This window comes from Lates calcarifer, linkage group LG17 (genome assembly GCF_001640805.2).
Source record: "Lates calcarifer isolate ASB-BC8 linkage group LG17, TLL_Latcal_v3, whole genome shotgun sequence".
NCBI lineage: Eukaryota > Metazoa > Chordata > Actinopteri > Centropomidae > Lates > Lates calcarifer.
The window spans coordinates 24099100-24122105 of NC_066849.1; the positions used below are offsets into that span (position 1 = coordinate 24099100).

The window sequence follows — 23006 nt, forward strand, 5'->3', positions numbered from 1 at the left end:
GATGATTCCTGGATTCCTGTAGTGTGTTAACTGCCAACCATCACATAAGGGTGTATCTTTGCAGTGGTCATATGAAGGTTGATACCTTAATGACCTTTTTCCTTCCATCCTCCTCCTGTGTACATATAAACTGACACCAGCAGGTCGTGTGTTGTGACTTGACTGTGGAACCAACTTTCCTGTATTTTAGAGTGATGGGCAGGCCAAGACAGGAACAGCACCTTCCTGCCCCAGGCAATGCTAGGTCCTGGAATGGCAATAGTGTCTCCATGGTGACGGATACATGTTCTGTTATGTTGTGTTGGGTGTCATAGCAGACAGTACACGTATCTGCGTTTTGCCGCTTTTCTAAGGTCAAATTGAGCAGCTGTTACATTTGGGACCATATTGTATTTATAACTTATAACTTCACAAAAACAGTTTTCCTGGAAGGCTTACAATAGGCAAATTCAACACGCTACTCTACAGTGGAAAGTTAGCCATGCTGTGGTCATGGTACAAAACCACTGCACACATCATTATTCATCTATTTGTTTATTCATTCAAACATTTTTTATCCCCTTACATCTTGCAGTGGTAAAAATTCTAGTTGGCTACTGGTGCAAGATAAACTTCAGTGATCCACGGCTAAAATCTACTGACAGACACCAATAACCTCAAAAAGACCAACCAAATTGTCCTTAGTCAATACAATACAAACCAGTACACAGCAGTTCAGTGATGTAATCCAACTACTGCTAAATATAAAAACTGCACAGGTTTGCACTGTAAATATCCACATAGGTGAAATCCGGTGACGGCATGAAAACCTCTCTGTTCTGTGTGGCATCTTTAACTATTCAGTTCACTAAATTTAATTTACTGGTGTTTAAGGACCAGACTGACATTTTGGGAAATACAGTTATCTCTTTCTTGTTAAGAGTTAGATGAGAGGATTGCTACCACCCTCACATCTTAAATGCTTAGCTTAGTGAATTGTCTCCTGGCTTTAGCTTCATATTTACAGTACGGGCAGTGTAAATCTTCTCATCTAACTCGAGGAAGTAAAGCAAACATGTATTTTCCATAATACCAGTGACCAAATATTCATGCCAGTCCTCAGCAGCTTACATGACCATTTTAAATCAGGTTACCTGCATGTAGTTCATACAGTGAGCCGCTTACGCCAATCAATGCTTTAGCAAAACTATGACTGTACTTTGTGTGTCTTTATACACCTGTGACACTCTACTGCTACTTGTCTCATCACCACCCTTGTTGCCATCATGATTTTTATCCTCTGAGACTTTGGGAAACCAGATGTGACCTCAAAACCACTTCAATACATTTACCAGCAGCTCATCCTCAACTTTTGTTCTGCACTTTTGTCTTCTCCTCTGCTCCTGCCTCAAAACGTAATCAGTACTAGTTGGCAGATTATGTTGTAAAATGAATCTGAGCTCTCTCTCTCCCATCCCTCAGATCAGCATCCAGCCTTCCTGTAATGTAGTCCATGCAGAGGTGTATGAAGACAGTTTACCAAAAAGGACAGCAAGGCCAGGAGGACAAGGAGACAGACTCATGTAGAAAGTACACTCAATGATGAATTAATGTATGTTCCATATTCTGATTTCTGAATCATGACAGGCTTAAGCCTCTTCCATTTAATTCTGGCTTTATATAGACATTTCAAGTGGATGTTTTAATTGCAGTGGTGAACTGTCAGGGCCAGCAAGGCCTTCTCTGCTGGCCCAAACATTGACACAATCACTGAATTATGTTTTTATATATGTTTTTCCCATTAATACTATATATATTAAATGGGTTGCCAAGGTAAAAGGGGCCTGGGGCCTTCAGGATCAACAGTACAGGCCACTGTAATTCAAAATGAATGGCAATGAAACTGTTGCTCGATCCTTAAACTAATCAGAATTCGAGTTGGCGAGATCACGGCCTTCCAGCAGGCCTGCGCTAACGTCGCCATTTCCATGTGCTTTGATTGGAAGCTGGTCAGAGCTAGCAAACGGCAAGTATAGCTACTCGCGCAAGCTAAAACATGTTAGTACAGATTTATTAGCTGTTTTCTCAACCCCCAATGGCTGAAGGAGGAGGGAGAGTTCAGTGACTCTGTTGTAGAAGTTTATCCGCGCGTCTCAGTTCCAACAGTAAGTCCTCTTCTGTCGCTCTGGAGGCTAACGCTGAAAGTCGAGTCTGCCCAGTCACACTTCTCGGATAAGTTTTCATTCGCTTCAGGGCTGAGAATGTCCGCTCGACAGAAGCAGTTTTTCGACTTGTCTACAAATAATCAGCAGTTTCGGTGAGTAAAATGCATTTCATCTATATTTTATTGTTTACGTCTTTGTCGTTTTATTAGGTAATGTTGGAGATGATGTGTGGCGCAGCTGTGGCTGCAGTGTTTGGGGATCTATGGAATTGTGTTAATTGGGTTTTTATAGCATTGCTATTGTAATGGCATTTATTGTGGCTACATGACATGCCTGTCTGTGATGCAAAGTTCTGTTATACTGCGTTTCTGTATATTGCTGATGGTTTCTACAGCCGTGACATTAAGGTATTGAAGTAGCCTATTAAGTGGTGGGGTAGAGGTAGGACTCCAGTGAAGGCCCAGGTGTGAAATGCACGGCCTGCCACTGATTAATTGTCAGTATCCGAGATGGTGGACAAGTACTGCAGCCTGTCAAACTGCATCTGTTTGGTTTGGGAGTGTCAAGTACACTTAAGCAAATTTAAATAGGGGCATAAAGTAGTAATAATTTCTTGCCTGAGGCACTTATCGTGTGTGCTAAAGACAGTTACTCATTTAACTGAAACACTCACAGTGCCATCAAGTCTGCCTTCTCTCCTGGTGGTTTCAGACAGAGTCTAACAACACTTGCCAGCTAAACAATTAAATTATCCATCAAATGTTTTGTATAATTGTTTCTTTAAAAAAGGTTTATTCTAGCAAAATGCTGAGAAAAATCACAGTATTTTTGCTGGGTTTTTTTTTGTAGGAGAAGCGTAAAATTAAGATTGTTTGAAAATAGCTTAGTTTCCATAGATTGAGATGGTGAGTAAACAGAGACCATGAACAGCTACAAATCACTGTGATGGGGTGAACATCTTTTGTGCTCCAGAAATGTTGACTTAATGATGATTCATTTATTCATTTTTAAAATGTACAAACTCAAAACAAAGCAACTAGCAACATTAACAGTTACTTTCTACTGTCAACCACTCTTTTCAAAGCCAGCATCCTAGTTTCATTTACCTGTGTGTTAGGTTTGCATGTAGAACTGCAGCCAACATCCACCAGTTAGTTTGGGTATAAAATTTATGGTGGGGCCAAAATTGCACAAACATTTAAATTCCAAACCTGTAAGGGTGTGTGTTTGTACTGTACATGGAAGTCTGGACAAAGAGTACAAATACAAACGACAGAGGAACCTCCCTTTTAAAAGAAGCTGACATTTTAACAAAGCGCATGTAATTGAGTGAGTAAGATTAAAACATATCAGGGCTGGTTTATATGTAGAGATGCAGGCTACACCCTTTCAACAATTAGACTCTCATATGTGGAGCTTGCAGTTATAATTACACACAGCATAACAAGGATGTTTTTTCATCATTTTGGTTTGACAAAGAGTTTCCACTGGTATGTGTGGTGTCAATACTTTTTTCTCAACATGTCTGCATGAAGTTGCTCTTTGCCAGTTAAGCCCCATCCCAGAATATATTTCTTAAAACAAGCAGATAATTAAGCTGAGAAAATGCTGATGGGGGAGCAATTAAATCAATCACTGATTATATCTGTACCAGGTTTATGTGAAGTTGGCATTAGATACAATGTGTAAGTAACCAACAATGTAGCTACAAAAGTTAATGTTGAGCCACTTTACCAGTGCACTGCTGTCAGCCACTGTTTAAAAGACATACAGTACTCTTATTGTGTCTTTCCTGCTTGCTGTTCATTAGTATGTAAAAGAATAAAATACAAAGTTTTCTATGAATCATTGATTTTAGCTTTTGCTGCTAGTTCTGGCAGTTTGATTATACCAACATTGTTATGATGTTCAAATCTGTAAAGTCTCAGTTACCTAATGAGTGGAAAACTTATACCTTGTCTGAAAAATGTCAATATAGAATTTACTAAAAAGGAAGCATAGATCAGCCTGTGCAGACACTGAATAACTTTCAGAAATAAAAAGTTAATTTTGCTTTCATATTAAATGGAGCACTGCTTTAATTACAAAAATAGGATTAGTGAATGGCTCAGGCTCTTAATTATTGTAGTATTCAGTAGCTGGTGAGCCAACAGCATGTTTTAAAGCTTGCATCTACATTTGCTTTTGTTCTAGCAGAATGTTACACATCTATTGTGGATGTAGTAATGTGGGACCAAAGTGTAGTCAAGAAAATTACATTTTAACACCAAGAGGCTATGAGAGTTTTATTAATCTGTTTAAATGAATACTGTTCAGTTTGACAGCACTCCAGTGAGGAACAGAGAAAGTATGTAGTCGGACTCAGATACTGACACAGAAAGATTTGTTGAGAACTGACATACAGAATGAGACCAAACAGTATTTAATCAGCTCTCTTCATTATTGTCTTGTGTGTTTCAGAAAATGGAGGTTGTCAATCTTCTTGCCTGTGACAACACTCCAATGTGCTGTACTGTTCAAAATCAGCAGAAAAGATGGAAACGTAGCGTGAGACACTAATTGTGGGTTTACCAATCTTACAGACATTTACCAACCCGACAGCTTTGAGTCATGTACATTTTGACTAATCCAAGTCCAGTGTCAGTATCCTCTTATGTTTTTTCTCAAAAGCCAGTGACTCAGTCACATTAATGGAAACAATTAATATGAATATCAGCCCCAAACTAATTAGGCTACATTTTTTTTTACATTTGGATGACTGTAAGCCAAAAAAAAGAGCAAAAAAAGTAAAAGCAAAGCTTATCATTACTTCTATCAAACAGCACAATGTTTCATTATGCTGTGTGGCTACATTTCAGAGAAAATCTCATTTCTCACAATGACTGATTTCATAAGAAACTGGAAGTCCTGGCCTTCCTGTTTTTAAAACAGCACATATCACTTATGCACTTAATTTAAGTCAACAGATGCTTTTCAGTGATAAAAAAGGATAACAGGAAACTGCAAGCACCCTATATCCTTTGTTGGATATCACAAAGAACACTTTTAATTTGATGTAATTTTCCTTAAAGTTTGAGAACAGAAATTGAAACTTTGAAAAATTTGTACTCAGTTTCTCAGTTTGAATGTCAACTGTGTTGATGATGGAAGTGCTATTTATAAAAAACATATTCTGTATATATTAGTCACTTGGTAGGATGGAGTGTAAAGTCTGGCCAACAACTGCACTGTGGCTGCTTCTCCATAACAGTGGAGATAAGTCTTCAGCCCACTAGAACTTGGCACAGCCTTTATGTTTCCATCCTAATGCTTTAAACATATAACAGACAATCATTGCGCAAACATCCCATTAATTTTCTAACGCGATGGTTTAAGATCTATTTCACTGGAAGTTTGTTGCTGTCTTTTTTAAACAGACCTCAACACTGAAATCGGAGAACAAAGTGCTAAAAACTGTAGTGAGACGAAATTAAACTGCAGTGGTGTGTGTGACTAAAAAAGTTCACTGACTTCCATATATGCAATTCAAATAATTTAATGTCATTCAAATCACTAACATTTTAACAAGCACATCAACACTGCAACAAACTTTGTACTCAAATGGTGACAATTAACAATAAATAATACAATGTTTAACTTTTAACTTAACTATTAACTCCGTAAGAATACATTCAAACAACATGGTTTGGAAAGCAGTAATAAGGCCTATCCTCAGGGTATACAAGGAGTTTTAACATCCTATCATGCAATGTGAAACATACTATTTCTATTACATTTCCACTCAAATAATTTGTTACATAAAATCACAACTGTTATCACTTAAGTGCTGTAAGAATTTGATTTAGACTTTGGCCAGTGGTCGAGTGCTGAGGAATTACATTAGACATCACCGGCTGTAAATGGGTAGTTCTTAGTGCTGTGATGCAGAATTTGGTTCAGATTCCCCACAAAAATGTGCATGATTATGTTTTGTTATTATTAAAAATGAAATTATCCTGTATTTTTCTTGAAAGAAAAATAGTAACTACTACTACTATTTGTTGTTTGAAAATGATATTAAAGATATTAAATATTTGCACAAAATATCACCCACAGGCAGCCTAAATCTAAAATATCAGTATCAGTTTTTAGAACCTGTATCGGTCCAATCTAAAAAAAAAAAAAAAAAAAAAAAGTCCTTTAAAGTGTCCCAGAATGCCTCTTCCAGAACTAAGCGGCCTTCTGCAACCCTTTACTAAGCAAGGCATATGACTATTGAGTTCTCTGGCTCTGGTATGGATTTGTTGTCTTCCTTTGTGCTGTCTTTAGATAATTCGCCAGCTTTTTTTGTGACAGCTTATTATATGTCAGTGGCAGTTACACGCTACAACTAAATACACTCTCTCTCTCAGATACACACATACTCTCTCACACACACATACACACACAACTAATCGAGTATTGCATCTAACATCCTCTATCTTAATCTGCACAGGAAACACCTCTGCAAAGAAGGCCAAAGGAGGTCCGCTGCATGGTTTGCTTACGCAGCTCCATGGTCAGAGCGAGCGTCAGTGGCCCCACTGATTCATTCACTGTCAAAGTGCTCAATTTGCCTACATACACAAACTCATCATCCAGTGCAGGCGCACTCTACAGGGTCATTATCATTAATGTTGGTCATGTTTATTCTTCTTCTTCTTGCCACATAGTCCTCAGGAGTGTGGTGCACAGCTCAGTGTGGGGATGCTCCCATGGTGGGACTAAGGCCCAGTTTGCCTCTGGATCTAGTGACGATGGCAAGGTGTGAGGCCTCTGCATGTGTCTGTGTGCCACACAGGTTAACTCCTTCCTTCTTTGTTGTGAGCCCTTCCTCGTGAAGGAGCTCAAACATTCCAGTTATGAGTTTTATGTCCTCTCTCTCTCCCCTTGACTGGGCTTTCATCCCTTCGTGGCGTCGGCAGCAAGGTTTTCCAGGAGAGTTCTATAAATGTCCGAGCGGAGGAACCGCGGGTACGAGTCTCTTTCCATCAGCCCATAAACTATCTTTTGAGCGTCGTCAAAGCAGTGCATGGTGGGAGTCTTGACGTTCCTTTTGATCTGCTCTCGAGTGTGATAGTCAATGTTGATCTGGAATGAAGCACATAGATAGGAATGAGGGGATCTGAGCCAAGAGTGAGACGTTTGAGCAGGCACTTCTCTGTGATACTCTGTCAGTGCTCAGTATGTATCTTCATTACTCAGTCTAAGTGTATACAAAGATTTAAGTACATGTTAGAGAGACAGTGTGTCTATGTATGAATGTAAAGCCTTTTCTGAGTTGAATTACCTCTTTAGGAGATTCTGCTTTGATGAACTGCTCATAAATCTTCTTGGCTCTTGAGGACATTCTGAATGAAGACTTGATCTTCTTGTAGTCCTCACAGGTGAGCCAGAACTCAATATTCTCATCGCTGTATTCAGATTTGAGAAAGTTGCGAAAGGTAGCCAGTCCATCTGAGGCAAGCACAGAAAACACACCAAATCAATTATTCACTTTAAACTCACAAACATAATTTACTGTTCTTGCAGAATTCTTGTCCTCAGGGGAAAATTCAACCTACATTTAGACTCGAGAAGCCTTTCCAGTGACTGTGACCATTGTTGGGTATCTTCTAAACTTAGCCTGCTGGGAGAGAATGCAAGTTAGATTACTCAACCAGAAGCAATTTTGGGTAAAATAAAGCTGGGCAAACTGCAGGAGCTGCAAGGACACAGAAGCAGTCTAATCAAGAAAGCTTAGCAGATGTGCTTATCAAATTTGTACAAAAATGTCAAACCATGGGATATGTTGGTGCGTGCATGCTGTGCCAAAGCAAACATGGTGTCTCTAGTTCATTTGAATCCTTTCATGATGCCATAGATGGAAATGATAGGAGCAGGCTGGCTATTTTAAAACTGAAATGTATGCAAAACACTCCATAAGTCTCCTTACCTCTCAGAGCTTGACGAGTGTGAGAACATGCACTGGAGTCGGCACATAAAGTTCTTTCCACTGTGTAGAGATAAGAAATACATGAATATATCCCTGTTGGATTAACTGCTGTTGTATTAGTTTCAGTGAGTCTGTCTAAGCATGTTATGTTAGTAATTAGGAAAGAGAGCATGTGCTGCAGTAAAGTTATTTTTAACATCCCAACATTATTTAAACAATTTTCAGGCGATGCCATGAAACATCCGTAATATTTCTGTGTGTGTTTTTGTTTCTGAAAAGTTCTATATGTGAACCCAAAAAACATCACCTAGTATTAGATAGAAACATTAACTAAAAACAAGTCTTCATCAAGCACCAAGTCAGGGCATTTACTGGAAACCCCGGGTCTGTGTTAAAGTTTCACTCACATGTTCTTGTTTCTCTTCCTGTCATCTCTGTCCATGATGAAGTGCTGTGTGTTGAGTGGTTCGACGATTAGGCTGGGCATTGTTTTGTTAAGTCCACACTCTGAGGCTCTCGGTCCTGGTCATGCTGCGGCTGAGAAACACTTAGGAGGGTTTCCCCTGCGATGCGGCTTTATATACCAGGTTTCCTGTTGCTATGGACTGGGGCTGCTGGGATACATCAGCAGCTCAGCCCAGACTGAAGAGGAAGCACCCCTTCCTCCTCCTCCTCCTGTTCCTCCTCTCCTCCTACCTCACTGTTAGAAACAACGCATACTTACAGTGTACTGAAATGTATGCCTCCCTCCTCTTGATTACTCCCTATTATGTCTCTCTGCTTCTTTTCCTCTCCTTCTGCTGTTGCAGATCTTTCCCTCCTCCTAACTGGACGAGCCCAACAGACAGCAGTCTCTGTGGCTGAAAGCATGCTGTGTTCACATTATTTTTAGTCCGACAGCACAGATGCAAATGACAGTAACAGTGACTGTGATAGGCAAATCATGACCTTCGCATGCTGTGTTTTGGTAGCCCTCTGAAATGGGGCTGAAAAGTCAAGCCTGTTGAAAACAAATGGTAGGATTGTCTCCTGCCTATCTGCAAGAAAACATTAACTTTAACATTTATTGGTCCCAAAAAGGGAAATTTATCACAATTTGGCGGAAATTCATGCAACATGAGGCTACAGCCCTATGTGAAAAAGAGGAAACAGCAAATCGATTGCAACAGAGAGACTCAGCAAGGCGACAGGAAGTTAGATTGTCACAACGTCATATCATGACCATTCTCTTGTTTCAGCCACAAACTCATTACTTTTATTGTTGAAATCTTCCAACAAGGTCACAGTGGAGGCTAAAAAAAGCAAGACCATGTTATATTTTATATGGCTATGGCGTTAATTCAACATGGAATCCAATACCAATGTCAACACTGGCTGATAAACATTTAATGGACCACAGCCTTTTACTTTAAGCCTGATAGTTGTTCAAAGGACTGGGAACAGACAAGGATGAGGAGAAACAACTGGGCCTGGCTAGGAATCAAGTTGTGGTGTGAGAACTTGTAGAGAACTGGACAGTGTATTGGCGAGTAACTAGCAATAGCTGAAATTAGTAGCACTGACCCTTGACATTTCATGTTTCTTTCAAATCATTGCTGTTCTATGACAAATATTTTGGCTGGCATTGAAACAGAGGTTTCTGCAGATAATTGGAACTGAGGAACGAGTTGGAATTTATAGGTTTCGACATCTGAATCTGAGCTCAAGTGTTATCTTAAAGATGGGGGTGTGCTTGAAACAAGCTAGTTTGTGCTGAGTGTCGCTGTCTAAAGGGAAAAGTTTTCATAGAAATCCCAAATGGCCACACTTGGGGGGAAATGCTTTCTGTCAGAAAGGGGGCTGAGATATGATAATTATTCAAATGGTGATAACATTGCACACTTTCAGGCAGTCTCTCCTTGAGGGAATTCATTGTGTTTATCTTGGTTAAGAAAGTGGAGGAAGCAGATTGTTGGAAGAAGCCCCTGCAATTCTGATGTTGGAAAAGGGCAGATCCACCAAACACTTTGATGAAGACGTGATGGAGGACGTGACATCATTTAAAAACAGCCTCTTCAGGGAGATAATCATAGTGTTATCCTCTTTTGTTGACATGAATAGTGTTGTAAATAGTTGAACAAATGGAAAAGGTGAGCTGAGAGATAAATTCAATCCTTGGCTCATTTCCCACCTCCACACAGCTGGCCAATCACAACTTGACATGGGTGCGAATGTCAGATTGAAAGTTATGGAAATGGTTGGGTACACAGACCTTATCCAGTGTCAGAAAGGTGTGGTGGGTTTCAGGAGTTATCCGACCATCTGACAAGCACCTCAGAGAGAGTATAAAGCCAGCCCTAGCCATAATCCCTTTGCCTAGAAAGACTTTAGCGTGTCTTTTTGGTCACAAAAGCTGGTGTAAAATTTTGTGTCATCACAACATAACTGTCACTCACAAGACCCAACCACAAGAGTAAGCCATTACACTGCCTGTTGTGCAGCCTTCCACTTAGTAGAAAATAGCAGAGAACCTGTGACTGTATACTAATGACAGTACAGCTCTCACAATACAACTCTAATTCTCCACATGGAAAAGACCAGTGCTGAAACTTTAATCCATGGCCTTCACAAGTCTTTGTGTTTACTTGATCAGTTGGAAGCTATATTGAAAGCTATTTAGAAGTATCCTAACATACTACTCCAACAAAAATACTGTCAATACATGTATTAAAATCTTGTGTATAGGAAGAGATCAAATCCCTGCAAATGGAGCCACCTCTCCATGCTCCATTCCAGGCTTTGGCTGTCAGGACAGAGTCACACCATCTGCGTCTGACTTCACATTGGTCAGATGGGTCTCTACACATTTTACTTTGAGATGAGATTCTGTTGCAGTATTCATTACATCACTGTCTGCATTTTGTGGGTAATGTTTCGTATTATGAATACATTTGGACATTAATTTAGAGGTATGCAGATCTAATGCAAATGTAATCCATGCTCATGCAGTATGTAGGTCAGTGCTCAGAGAGATCCAACAATATCTATGTTTTAGTACAACTGATTTAAATTGGAGACATAAGAAATACTTTGTTCAGAATATAATGAAGCAAAAATAAAGTACCTCTCAATCAATTATATGAAAAGCAACATGACATGATACTAAATGCAATTTAATGCCACCAACTCCATTTCTGTCATCTTAAATTGCTCCACTGATAAATGTTGCAAGAAAGACGCTTCAGAAAGTCAATCAGTTCAAAACATCAGGTGGTGTAATATCAGGAACCTGAGTGAATGCTGCTCACCACCTGCTGCCACAGGCTGCCCTGTAACAATCTGCCCTGATGCTGCTCTCCCTCTTTTGCCCAAACACGGTTATAAGTACTGAGGCGTTACGAAGAGTCACCAACACTGTGAACTGAAGCTGTCCCTCACGCTGCATGTCAGTGTGTTTTCAACACTGCCTTTTATCTTTTATTCTGCATCTACAGTCACATTATGGATGAACACAGTAGTACATAGAGTAGTCTCCAGCATGGTAGTTAAGTTCCCCAAGTGTGAACAGTCTTGACTAACATCGTGCCATCAACAGTACTCACTTCCTTCTCATTCCCATGGTAACGGTGTTGGGCTATGAGTAAACAGTGACAGATTGTGTGTGAAGAATAGTGCATCATGTGATGCAAGAGATGTGAGACCGTTGTCATTTATCAGGAACATCCCCTGACACCCCAATGTACTCAGAGCTACTGACGTTTGACATTGAAACTGTGGTACTTGGCATAAATGAAGCTGATTACCGTGATATTGTGAATTAAAAAAAAAAAAAATCTGTTAAGTCACAAAATGTTGATATGGAACATATTAGTAAAATGATCAGTCACAACATATTTTTGTTTATCCTTTAATTCCCACTCTTGCAATACAATATCCACACACAGCAACAACAGCAAGATTAAAATTTCAACTCTTAGACTCTTATTTTAGAGATATATGAAACTGAAACTACAATCTTTCCCTTAACCTCAGTTTGTTTGCTGCCTGAACCAAACCACAAACAAGAGTCTATATGAAAACCCCAGTCTGTGGTGCCAAAGTCCCTATGCATATCATCCATCCCAACCATCTCCCTTTGAGTAGAATGCAATTTAATCCAGGCAGCAAGTATCTTTTCCTCTCAAAATATATTTGACAAAACAAATTAGTAGTACATAAACAGATTTTCTAGTAGACAGGATTGTGTAGCCAGTGGTTGTGGCTCTTATCCAAAGTGTCATCATTTTAGTTTAGCATGAGATTTAGCATTTTGATTTTGCTTTGGCAATCCATTGTTAGATTTAATCATGAAAGTTCATACTTAGTAGCAATATGTGTGGCTAAGTAATGTCAAATGAAAATGCACTTCCTGTGCAAAATGATTATCATCCTTGAACCAACCTTGACTTCATTACTGAATGAAAACCCTGAAGCTAGTAGGAGGACCTTTGAGCTGAGATTCTCAAAAGATGTCATTAAAGAAGTTACGTGTTTTTTACTGCCATGAATTAGTGTATAGTTATTAGTTTGTGTTCTGCGTATCTTTGATGGGTCTCTATTAATCTCTATTAATTATAAATGTACAGGTTTAAAAAAAGGTAGAGTACATGTACTTGGAGTTCTGGTTTGAGATAAATGAGTCGAGGTGGTTGGGCTCTAGAGTAAAAGAGATTTGATGTAGATCAACAACCAATGTAATCTTTCTTAAAATGAAATAAAAAGCTAATTCTCCATGTTCTAGTACTTTAAATAAAAACACATGATTATCTGTTCCCAATATACAACTCTTTCAGGTTTTTTCTCCAAGTAAAGCCCTTGTGTATCTCTGCCATCATTGTCTGTGGGTGATGAGATTATTCCCCTAACAAGGCAGCACATTCAGGCTGATCTGTTACGCATCAGGTTGTCTGATGACTCCAGTGTTGTCGTTTAAGCCCCTGGGTTATTATTAGCTGCCTCAGTACTCCTTTTTAAGGCACAATTTTTAGGAATAAGGCCATTTACAGACCAGAGAAGGATCAAGGGTTACCGTGGGGTTACTTTTTTCCAGTATGGTAAACCCTATTGCTGGAGAGTGGAGTCATCTCTGCACCTAATTAGAGGATATATCAGACATGTGACCAAAAACAGAATCTCCTTGCTGGGTGAGCTATGGAAACTCTTCTCCTTTTTTTCATGCTCATGCCCATCTCCACGTCTCCAGTTAGTCAGTCAATCAGATAAATATAAACCTTTGTCTCAGAGTTCTGACTGTGTGGAAACAGTGAGGATATTAAGAACAGTTATAGACAATGAGTGGCAATGACAGCAGTCAACTGCCAAAATGAATCCAAAGTTGGTCAAGAAGTCTGAATTTAAAGCCCATTTATGAAACTCTTGAGGAAAAATTAGATCATTTTATTCTACATATCAGAAACCATTTATCATCTGTATCATTTTCCGTGCTGTACTCAGCACAGTAACTTACTAAGACTTTCAGTTAACACATACAGTATTTCAAACAACTACAAACTCTGCACAATCATCTAAAGTACTGTCACATACCAACAGCATCCTTTCAACCCACGTACGTGTATTTCTTTCCACTCACATTGCCTTTCTCTACTTTGGCGTTTGTCCTGCTTTACTATTATCCCCAACTTTCATCAATACATCATCTTACCATCAGAAAGAAATAAACTGATGCTGTCCATAATTGGGAAAAAAAAAATCAGTTTGGGTTTAGAGTATATGAGAGAAGCTCTGCCCTTTAAAAGAAAACATCTTTTATCATCTTACACACTGTGAAATAACTTTTCAGTTCAGTCAAATAGAAAAAAAGACAAAATGTGAGAATTTAAAAAGCAGTGTTGACACAGTGTCTTGATAGGAACAATAATATTCTCTCTCAGCTAGATGTACCACAAAGTTCTGGATTTGTGCTTTAAACTCAGGTAGGCATCAGAGTGGAGGAATCTAGGGCAAGAGTCTCTTTCCATCAGCAGGTAAACATGTTTCTGGGCCTCGTCAAAGCATGAGAGGCTCGGTTCATCCAAGGACGACTTGATCTTCTCTCTAATATGATGGTCAACATTGATCTAAAACAAACAAATGGGAAACTCAATATATAAGATGTAGAGGTGGAATTTTGAACCAAATAACTGCAAGAGGATCCTGATAACAATGATTTTATCTTAAACTGTAAACCTCATCTAACAGTGTATATATAAAAATAACAGCAGCTTTTTCCATTAGTTTTGGCCTCATGAATACCCAACATATATGAAAGTACTAAAGCAGTAACCAACCCCTTTCTAGCAGAATGACATATTAAATCAGTCTGTTTAAAAACAAATAAAATATTCTTGGAGAGTTAGGTTTCCTTGTATTTCGTGCAACAAAATGTTTCCCCATGATCATGATCATGATCAACACAAAACAAAAACATACTAAAAGTGTGCATAAAAAGAGACTGATGTATAGGGCTTATCTGATCTGGTTTTGGTAAACATGAGGATAATTACACGCATACACGTGGAAAACACATATTGCAGAGCTAATATAAAATGGCAAGAGGAAAATCCTGTATGGTAACTTTAGAGTGTCTTTAATCCATGTGTGTCAGCCACAAATAATCAATGGTTGTTTGCAGCTAGCTAGATAAAGTGGTACAGCTGAGGTCAGACAAAGATGGTTTCCATTAGCCTGTTCCATTTTGGATCCAGTTCTGAGTCAGGAAAGTGCTTCACCATCTTTTTTTAATTAGCATATAAAACGTACGAAACATTCAGGTAGCCATTTATAATATTAAAAATATAGTATAACATTGTGCCGAGGTAATCTCTGAATTTAAGCTCTTAAATATTAAGTTACTCTTGACTTTAAGTGCTCCCATTTGTTTACACCAAAATTGATTTTATAGATTTGAAGGGTTCTTATCTGATAACTAGATTCTCTGCTGGATTCAGACTAGATCAAATGCATTGAACTCCACCCTATACTCAGAGGATGCCTCTCCACCTCAATGCACTGAGACTGAAAAAAGTGGTGGAAGTTGTGACATTTAGTTGTCATCTATATTGCTTCATCTACTTTTACTCATTCTTCTTGCTAATATAAGTCGATGTTTCTTGTGTTGATGCAATAATACTTTCCCCTGTTCTGTAATAGCAACTTGGAAAATGATTTGGAGCTATGTCTAGAAAGCTGAAGGGTAAAAAAGCCTGTGTTTATCTGAACTGTCTGCAGGCTATTTGTCCAGAAATATCATTTTTTGCCATTAACCATCAACCTTGGTGTGACTGACAGACTGACCTCTCTGCAGGCCATAGGCTGGATGAACTCTATGTAGATCTCCTCTGCTTTGCAGCGAAGGTTGTCAGGTGAGGCAGTCAACCTAAAGTCCTCACATGCGAGCCAGAACTCAATGTTTTCTTCACTGAACTCAGACTGCAGAAAAGTGTAGAACGCTGCTAAATATTCTGAGGGAAAGATTAAAAAGTATTGAACTTTTAATTCTTTAAATCTAATTTAAAAAATCATTAATGTATTATAATAAGAATACAAATTTCAACATATTATTTTCATTTATTTTGTGGTATTTTATTATCAGAAATAAACACTCTACACTATTGTTTTAAAGATAATTTCTTACTTTTGTCCTGCAACAGTTTTTCCAGCGTTGGGTGGAGTTTATCATCAGTCTGCCAACTGTAGTAAAGAGAGATTTTTGTATTCATTTTCAGCCTAATGATTTATAAATACACTGATATACCTATAATAGTGCAACATAAACTACCTGGGTTTTGAGGGAGATGGCTCATCATTTATTTTCCGCACCATGAGGCCCTGTATGTCTTTCTTGCGCCTCTTTCGATTGAGAACAATATCAATCCTGCAAAACAAATGAATATTAATGCTGGTTCATAAAAATTCTCAAATTTTAACTGCAAAGGTGAGTCTGTCCACCTTTTTCAAATCATTTCATTATTAGATTGTCTGGCTTACCTTCTGGGCCGCTTCACATTTTGCATCAGGTCCCTAATTTCATAAAACCGAAGCCTTGAAAACAAAAGTTTAGGCATTTTAACATCTCTGTGTCCTCTGAAGCAGTACAGTGCTCTTTTGTGGTGTCTGTAAAAAAGTACTGTTGCCTTCTGTGCTCACCTTTAACCAGGCAGGAAAGGTGTAACGGTTATGACGCTGAGGGCCTGCTGGTACAGGTATCTAAATACCATTTGGATAAGCATGCAGTCTGTTGCTGTTTAGACTCACTTACTGTTGTCACTGACTCACTGCTGTAAAATTCCAGGGGAACAGATTTGCTTGACTTCAACTCTTGTAAAATATTAATTTGTCTTGGCTCTCTGTTTTACATGTTATTCATATGGATATGTACATCTTAATGTATACATAGAGTTTCTCTGGGCACTGAATGGAAGGTGAAACTAGGTGGGTGTTCATCAAGTGTTCATGAAGATTGGGTGATATTAGTCAGTTGTCAATACCTATTTCTACTATTTCTTCTACTTGCACCATTTCTAGTGAGTGTATCAGGTATGGATTGTGACTTTTACATCAGTGTTAAGTATCCATATTTGATATTTGTTGGATTAGCAGAAAACATACTAGTCACCATAATAGTACAAAAAAGTGTCCAGCAAGTACTGAATTTACTGAGTGACTTTCTTTGAGTAACATTTGGTAAAAACTACATTGCCTAACTGTTTTAAGAAATGATTTAACTTTTAAATAAATCTATCTATATATTTGTGAGCCATTTAAAAGATTTACATATTTAGGAGGACTGAATGAGCTCGGAGGCAGGGAAGTTGATTAATTTGTTGACAATAAAAAAGGATGCAACAGATTCAGCAAGAATGGTAGTGGTGTGGTCTTATATCCCAGATTTTGCTAAAAAAAAATAGCAGCACTGAATGAGCTGAAGGCCAGCAATTAACTTAGGGCTCAAACCAGGGGGAAGAGAAGTCAAAGGAAGCATGAGCATGGACTACTTTCTCAAGGTCTGGAAGTATTAAAAAGATTTTAAATGTTATATTTCCCTCAGCTGAATGAGATGAGTGTACAACCCTGAAATAAATATTTTGGTGTTAAATATAACCCCTAGATTGTGGGCAAACTGCTTCACAGTGGATGATAGACAACCAAGTTAGGATTGCAGAGGAACTATTGAGGAATAGGGGCTAAATAAAAGACCTCCACATACTGATTCAGATTCAGAAAACTCTTTGTCAGTCTGCTTTTAAGATCACAAAGTCAGCTCAGGGGTGGCATGGTAGTGCAGTGTTTAGTGCTTCCTACGGTTCCTGGTTCGAGCCTCAATTTGAGCCTGGGGCTTTTCTGTGTGGATTCTCTGAGCCTGTGTGGGTTCTCTTCAGTTCTCTGGCTTCCTCCCACCATCCAAAGACATGCAGCTGAGGTTAATTGGTGACTATAAATTGCCTATAGGTGAATGTGAGTGTGAATGGTTATTTGTCCATATATGTTATCCCTGCGATGAACTGGCGTTCTGTACAGTGTGTACCCCGCCTCTTGCCCAATGTCAGCTGGGATAGTCTCCAGCACCCCCGCGACCCTTAACGGATCAGCGGTATGGATGGAAAATCAGCTCAAGGATCAGACAACATTTGCAGTGTCACCAGGTGCAAGGAAAACAATCAAAAACTGAAAAACAAAAACTCTATTTTAAACAGAAATTGAAACATGCATTGAGTCATACAAGGCGTGTAAAAGCATTAAAGGAGAAAGGAAGTTAGCTGGGAAGTTTCAATATGTACCAAAACTAAGCAAGTGACCCAGACAGTTCTCAGAACAACTCTTATAATGAGAATGTCCTCAGAAATGTATGACACTCATATGCATTAATGTACACTCATTCTTTTAACATTGTCATGTATGTAAATGAGCATGGCATAGTCCTCTCTTGCATTAAAACCTTTGAATGATATGACACAGACTAAAGTAGAAATTTTTGCAACATACTTGTGTTTGAGTGGGTGGGGGTGTTTATGTGGGTGTGAGTGGTGCTTTACAAGAGTCCCTCAGGGGGTCTCACTATTGTGTATAGTGGTATGTTTGTGGTTATGAGAATGATGAAGTGGGTTTATTTCAAAATTTCCATGCTAGAACTACAGGAGCTGCAGTAGATGCACGTGTGAGGGTGGGGAGTTGATTTCCCAGTGGCCAACGCCCTTAATGCATGCTTGATTGACCAGTACTTTCATCAGGGACATGAGAAAGTTCAGAGTATGCAAAAATACTTTGGTTAACTCAGCGTTCACCATGCCATCATGAGCAGTCCACTGAGCTTGTGAAATGGCAGTGTTGGTTCATAATATTAGAGTTAGAATGTGTGTCAGATGTGGCAGATTTACGTATTTAGTTTTATTCCTTAAAACTTTGTCATGATTCCTATTTTAAGATGAAAACAAAAAGACAATACAAACCATGTGTTTTACTTCATGCAGATTTATTTTCTTGTTGACTTCACTGAACTAAAATGTGTTAGAGTTGATTTTTCGTGCCATGAGGCTGTGGTAACACAGATCAAAAACTGCTTCAATCAGAATGCAAATGAATGTTTTTCATGAAAACACCTTAAGGTCTAAATGAGAGAGTATCCTTAACTTATTTTTGAAACAGCTTACTCTAGTGTTCTTGTAGTGTACATGATTTAAAGCTCATATATGGTGATGTATGGGTATAGCACACGTAAAAATGCATAGTCTGAGTAGTTATCCTGCTCTCCTTGCAGGTGTGTGCTCACACTTAGGTGGCTGATTGGCTCATGTGGAACACCTTGTGCTCTTTGCCTCTCTCATCCTGATTGGTCTTTGTTGGTAGTCTGTCAGTCTATTTATGCCTGTGGAGTTGCATGACCTGTAAGTTGTGCTGACAATGGGCCTCTGGCTTAGACATTCACTTTATATCCTCTTTTACTATTTTGTCACTGGTTTGAGCTGTTTTCTATGAATAAAGTGGAAAATTGCTCCCAGTGAGGCATGTGGATTGTCCTGAATAACAGGGACACTCTATCAAGAAAAACGAGTTGCTTTGAGTTTTGTTGTTGGCTCTTTTATTCCCACCCAGGATGTGTGAAAGTTTTAGATAAACCTGGTGTCATTCTGAGATAGCTGACACAAATGTATGAATTTCTTAAGGCAAGTAGGACTGTCACAGGTGTGGCTAAATTAATAAATAGTGCCATTGTTCCAGGCAGACATTTATCAAGACATCCCTATTTTTTGACACTTGACACAGGATTCATGTGTATGAGCCAAGAATGGTTAATCCTTCCTTAGGTTGTTGTAAGTTCAAAAGTCGTAAAGAGGTACAGAAGAGAAAGATCTGAAAGGGGCAGAAATATATATATTTTTTGACGCTCTCCTATCCTGTTAATTATTTCATGACCCATAATATTTATTTTGACACCCCTTTTTGGGACCTGACTCCAATGTTGGAACCACTACTATAGTGGTCTGGTGCTTTCTAGTGTTTGACAGTTATTTTTCTAGATGTAGGCCTATAAAGATCTACCAATGAGAAAAACTATTATCCAAGATCTCCAGCCTCCACCACCAAGCACAGAAGTTTACTCAGTCAAGCTACATTGATTAGATCATAGTTGTTCTATGGTTGCAACACAGCAAAAACACAGGGTAGGGCACTTCCGCTTCACTTTTAAGACATTGTGGCTACACAGCTTTGACTTCTTTAACCGGTGAGAATACCTTAATTAAACTAACAGACACTTGAATGAAATAATAGATAGCTGAGTCATCACTTCTTATCACACTGTGGGTTGACTTCCTCTTTTATGGTGGTTGGCAGAGTAGTGGAAAATAGCTGATGACTACTACTGATACTGAGAGCAGAACAAGTATCACTTAACAGAGCAGTATGCTTATAATACAACCATTTTTAAAATCATATGACACTTCGTGAACTTGGCATGATATTGTGAGTGACAGTATTTTAATGGTCACAGTTCATCTGAACAACAGGCCTGCATACCATAACCAGTTCTGTGATATTCTCAGCAAAAACAGTCAAATTTGTCATTCAACAGCCATTTTTATGACATTTTATGATTCTCTTAGATATAATTTGTATCAGCCTTTTTTTCTCAACTCTGGTGAGATTCAGTCTATCTATAAATGCGGACAACATTGGGGTTCTTACCCACTACACAAAGGAAATGTTTACTAGTACATAGTCTATTTGTTTTGATTTACTGGGAACACCTGGGAATTTAGGTTTCCCTTTAATTATGTTTCTTTACTGACAGTAAAATACTGCAATGAGGTCAACTTTGTAGCTTTAAAGGTTCTTTGTGTAGCAATCTGAAAACTCTTGTTATTACTGACACCTGTGGCCGTTAAGTGAACTTCGATCAGCGTCCTGCTGCCCGTGGTCACGTGCATACTCGCACTCCATTATACAGTCTATAGTTAGTAAGCGGGCCCAAGCATCTTACTGACCTTGTCAGTCTCTTTACCAGCCCTCACTGAGTGGTTGCTGGGGGTGCACAAGTCACAGTCCAAAAAGGCAATAACGTTACAGAACAAGCAAGCAAACAATAGCAGGTAGGTTTAACTTAGCTTAGTCGAAGTAATTATCAAACAGCAAGCTTGTCAGTTTACTGGACAGATCAGCCCCAGGAGTTTGGATGAATTAGCAGACATTATCCACTCAACACAGTAGATTGTTGCCGATCTGTCCAGGCAAGCAAACATTAGAAAACATTAGCTGGCTAAAACCATCGTATCACAATAAATTTCACCAGCATTTCAGTAATGTTAGCACACCTTTACAATAGGACAGCCGGCTCTGGGTCAGCTTTGATCCCCACAGCTGAACAAAGGTCCCTCCATGAATCGAATGCCCTGCTGATGTTGACCCTAGTTTTCCCCCCAACATGTCCAATTCACATTTGGCCAGATGAGCGTTATGAGATAGTTGAAAAGTTTTCTGTTTTGTTCTTTCATGGAGTGTGTGTTGGAGTATTTCTTGTGCTGGGAGCTGGTCATTTTGTAATGGTGGCAAACTCTGTAGCTGCGCAGAAGTTTTATTGCAGCAGAGCACTCGAGAGCTAGCATAATTGTCACATCCTGAAAACTTGATCTGAGTCCTTTACATATAAGTCAGTCTACAGGGTATTCGAAGCAACAGAGAAAGTCAGGGATTTGACCATTTTTTATTTCATATTAAATTATTTTTACACATTGGAAATTTTAAAAAAAAAACAATTATCACAGGTAAATTGCTTGAACAGTACCAATGAATGTACCATGAAAACAAAAAATGGCCCAAGTTGAGCATCTGTGCTGTATTACCTTTATCACATAAATAATGGGTAAAACTACTGTCTGATTATCTGTCTGGTCTACAAATTAAGAGACTGTCCCTTGCACTATTACGTCAAGATTATTTAAAAAAAAAAAAAAAAAAAAAATCATTAAAAAAATCAAGGTACAGTATGCTTGCCAGACTGTTCTGTGGTGACAGCGTGAATAAAACCAAATGAGTCGTCATCAGCAGCAAAAAAGAAGATAAAATATTCCACTGACACACTGGTTTAAAAAAAAAAAAATCAGACATGCACAACTTGATGAACTGAACCTCTTATCAAACATTCTTTTGACACTGGGACGTTAAGAGTTATTTTTAGCCGCATATGTTCTGATCATGTTGCAGACTTCCTTTTGAACGTGTGCTTCATTTCACTTTACATTGTATTTCAAGTGGAGGCTCATACATACCCACCTGTGCTGTGAAAGTCAATATTTATGTTGTAGTATAAATCTCAAATTATAATCGTAAAAAATCCCTTATTCACTTACAGTGGCATAATAATGCACTGTCAACAGCTGAATAGGCTTACAGTGTCTGTTGCATACATTGTTATGTCCAACTTGTTCAGGGAATTGTATGCTATTTAGAATTTATAGTTTGTGTGATTTAGTTTGTGTTCATCTCATACAGCCATGATGAAAGCCACTTACTCTGCATCCCCTAGAAAAAAAGATTTGAAAACAGTTTTTACAAACAATTTCTCTTTTATGGGCATTTTTAGTTTTATCTATTTTATCAAACCATTGTTGGGAGTTTAGCAGTGAAAGCTTTTATAAAAGAGCCAATATCATACGTATGTGTATTTGAACAAAAGCTTCTGGAAAAAGTATAAATGTGAACACACTTCAGCATCCTTGGCTTGGCTGAACGCACTATGAACTCATATGGCATGATGGACTTCATAGCAGTGTCTACAAGCTCTACTTACTCAAATCCTCCAGAGCATTTGACTATATCACATTGTCTTCATTAGCTGTTGAGGATTGGTCAATTATCTTAAAACCATAGAGGTTCAAACTTTCCATTACTCTGAGCACTTTTATGACATCTAATCCATGCTGGTTTTATCTGTTGATGAAAACTGATATCTGATCTAGGCAAGATAACCGATTCTGATATGGTTGAAGGCTCGAGAACAAGCTAGTAAGTGGACCTTAACTGGAAATTGTTTGGTCAACTATTTCCATGGTCATGAAATGTCGGCAGTTTTCTCCTGCTTGAAGAAGAGAGTGATTCTTCTTTCTCATTTAACTATGAGAACAAACATTGACAGCAGACTCTCCAACTACCTATTTCACAGTAAAAGTGGTTGTCTTTGTGAGACTCACCATTTCTCAAAGAAGCATCATTGGTTTCGTATGATTTCGCAGTGTTCACACCAGAATTTCCAGATTGTCAGCAATATCCCCCTTTCATCAGGCTACTGTATAACACCAACTTTTAGACATTTTCAGAGGGACTATTGTGACATTAGCGTTACATAATAATGGAAAATCATGAAATATTTCATCAGACTGACTGACAGGAAGTGTGCTTTG

The 23006-nt window shown here is 38.6% G+C and overlaps 2 protein-coding genes across 3 annotated transcripts; both read right to left on the reverse strand.

Moving 5' to 3' along the window:
- Positions 1–5663: 5663 nt before the first annotated feature.
- On the reverse strand, positions 5664–8945 carry LOC108879595 (regulator of G-protein signaling 21). 2 transcript variants are annotated; one of them, XM_018670920.2, is made up of 5 exons: positions 8505–8945; positions 8098–8157; positions 7727–7788; positions 7453–7619; positions 5664–7253 (listed from the first exon to the last, which is right to left on the reverse strand). In XM_018670920.2, exons 1-5 carry the CDS (start codon positions 8582–8584, stop codon positions 7065–7067), a joined length of 558 nt encoding a protein of 185 aa, XP_018526436.1. In that variant the 5' UTR covers positions 8585–8945; the 3' UTR covers positions 5664–7064. The 2 variants fall into 2 exon arrangements, with proteins under 2 accessions (XP_018526436.1, XP_018526435.1); XM_018670919.2 differs by having other exon boundaries at positions 7727–7791; positions 8505–8941.
- Positions 8946–13491: 4546 nt separating this feature from the next.
- On the reverse strand, positions 13492–16278 carry si:ch211-117l17.6 (regulator of G-protein signaling 21). The gene is made up of 5 exons (XM_018670910.2): positions 16102–16278; positions 15893–15988; positions 15749–15804; positions 15409–15575; positions 13492–14192 (listed from the first exon to the last, which is right to left on the reverse strand). The coding sequence occupies exons 1-5, from the start codon at positions 16176–16178 to the stop codon at positions 14007–14009; spliced, it is 582 nt and encodes a 193-aa protein (XP_018526426.1). The 5' UTR covers positions 16179–16278; the 3' UTR covers positions 13492–14006.
- Between the last annotated feature and the right edge of the window lie 6728 nt (positions 16279–23006).

Bases quoted from the DNA above. Each gene is read 5' to 3' on its own strand.
- LOC108879595 (XM_018670919.2), bottom strand. From the start codon at position 8,584: ATGCCCAGCCTAATCGTCGAACCACTCAACACACAGCACTTCATCATG. The intron at 8,158-8,504 runs GTGAGTGAAACT...ATCTCTACACAG, and splicing joins AGGAAGAGAAACAAGAACAT to TGGAAAGAACTTTATGTGCC. The intron at 7,620-7,726 runs GTAGGTTGAATT...TGCTTGCCTCAG, and splicing joins AAGGCTTCTCGAGTCTAAAT to ATGGACTGGCTACCTTTCGC.
- si:ch211-117l17.6 (XM_018670910.2), bottom strand. From the start codon at position 16,178: ATGCCTAAACTTTTGTTTTCAAGGCTTCGGTTTTATGAAATTAGGGAC. The intron at 15,989-16,101 runs GTAAGCCAGACA...TTTGTTTTGCAG, and splicing joins AATGTGAAGCGGCCCAGAAG to GATTGATATTGTTCTCAATC. The intron at 14,193-15,408 runs GTCAGTCTGTCA...TGTTTGTTTTAG, and splicing joins AGCCTATGGCCTGCAGAGAG to ATCAATGTTGACCATCATAT.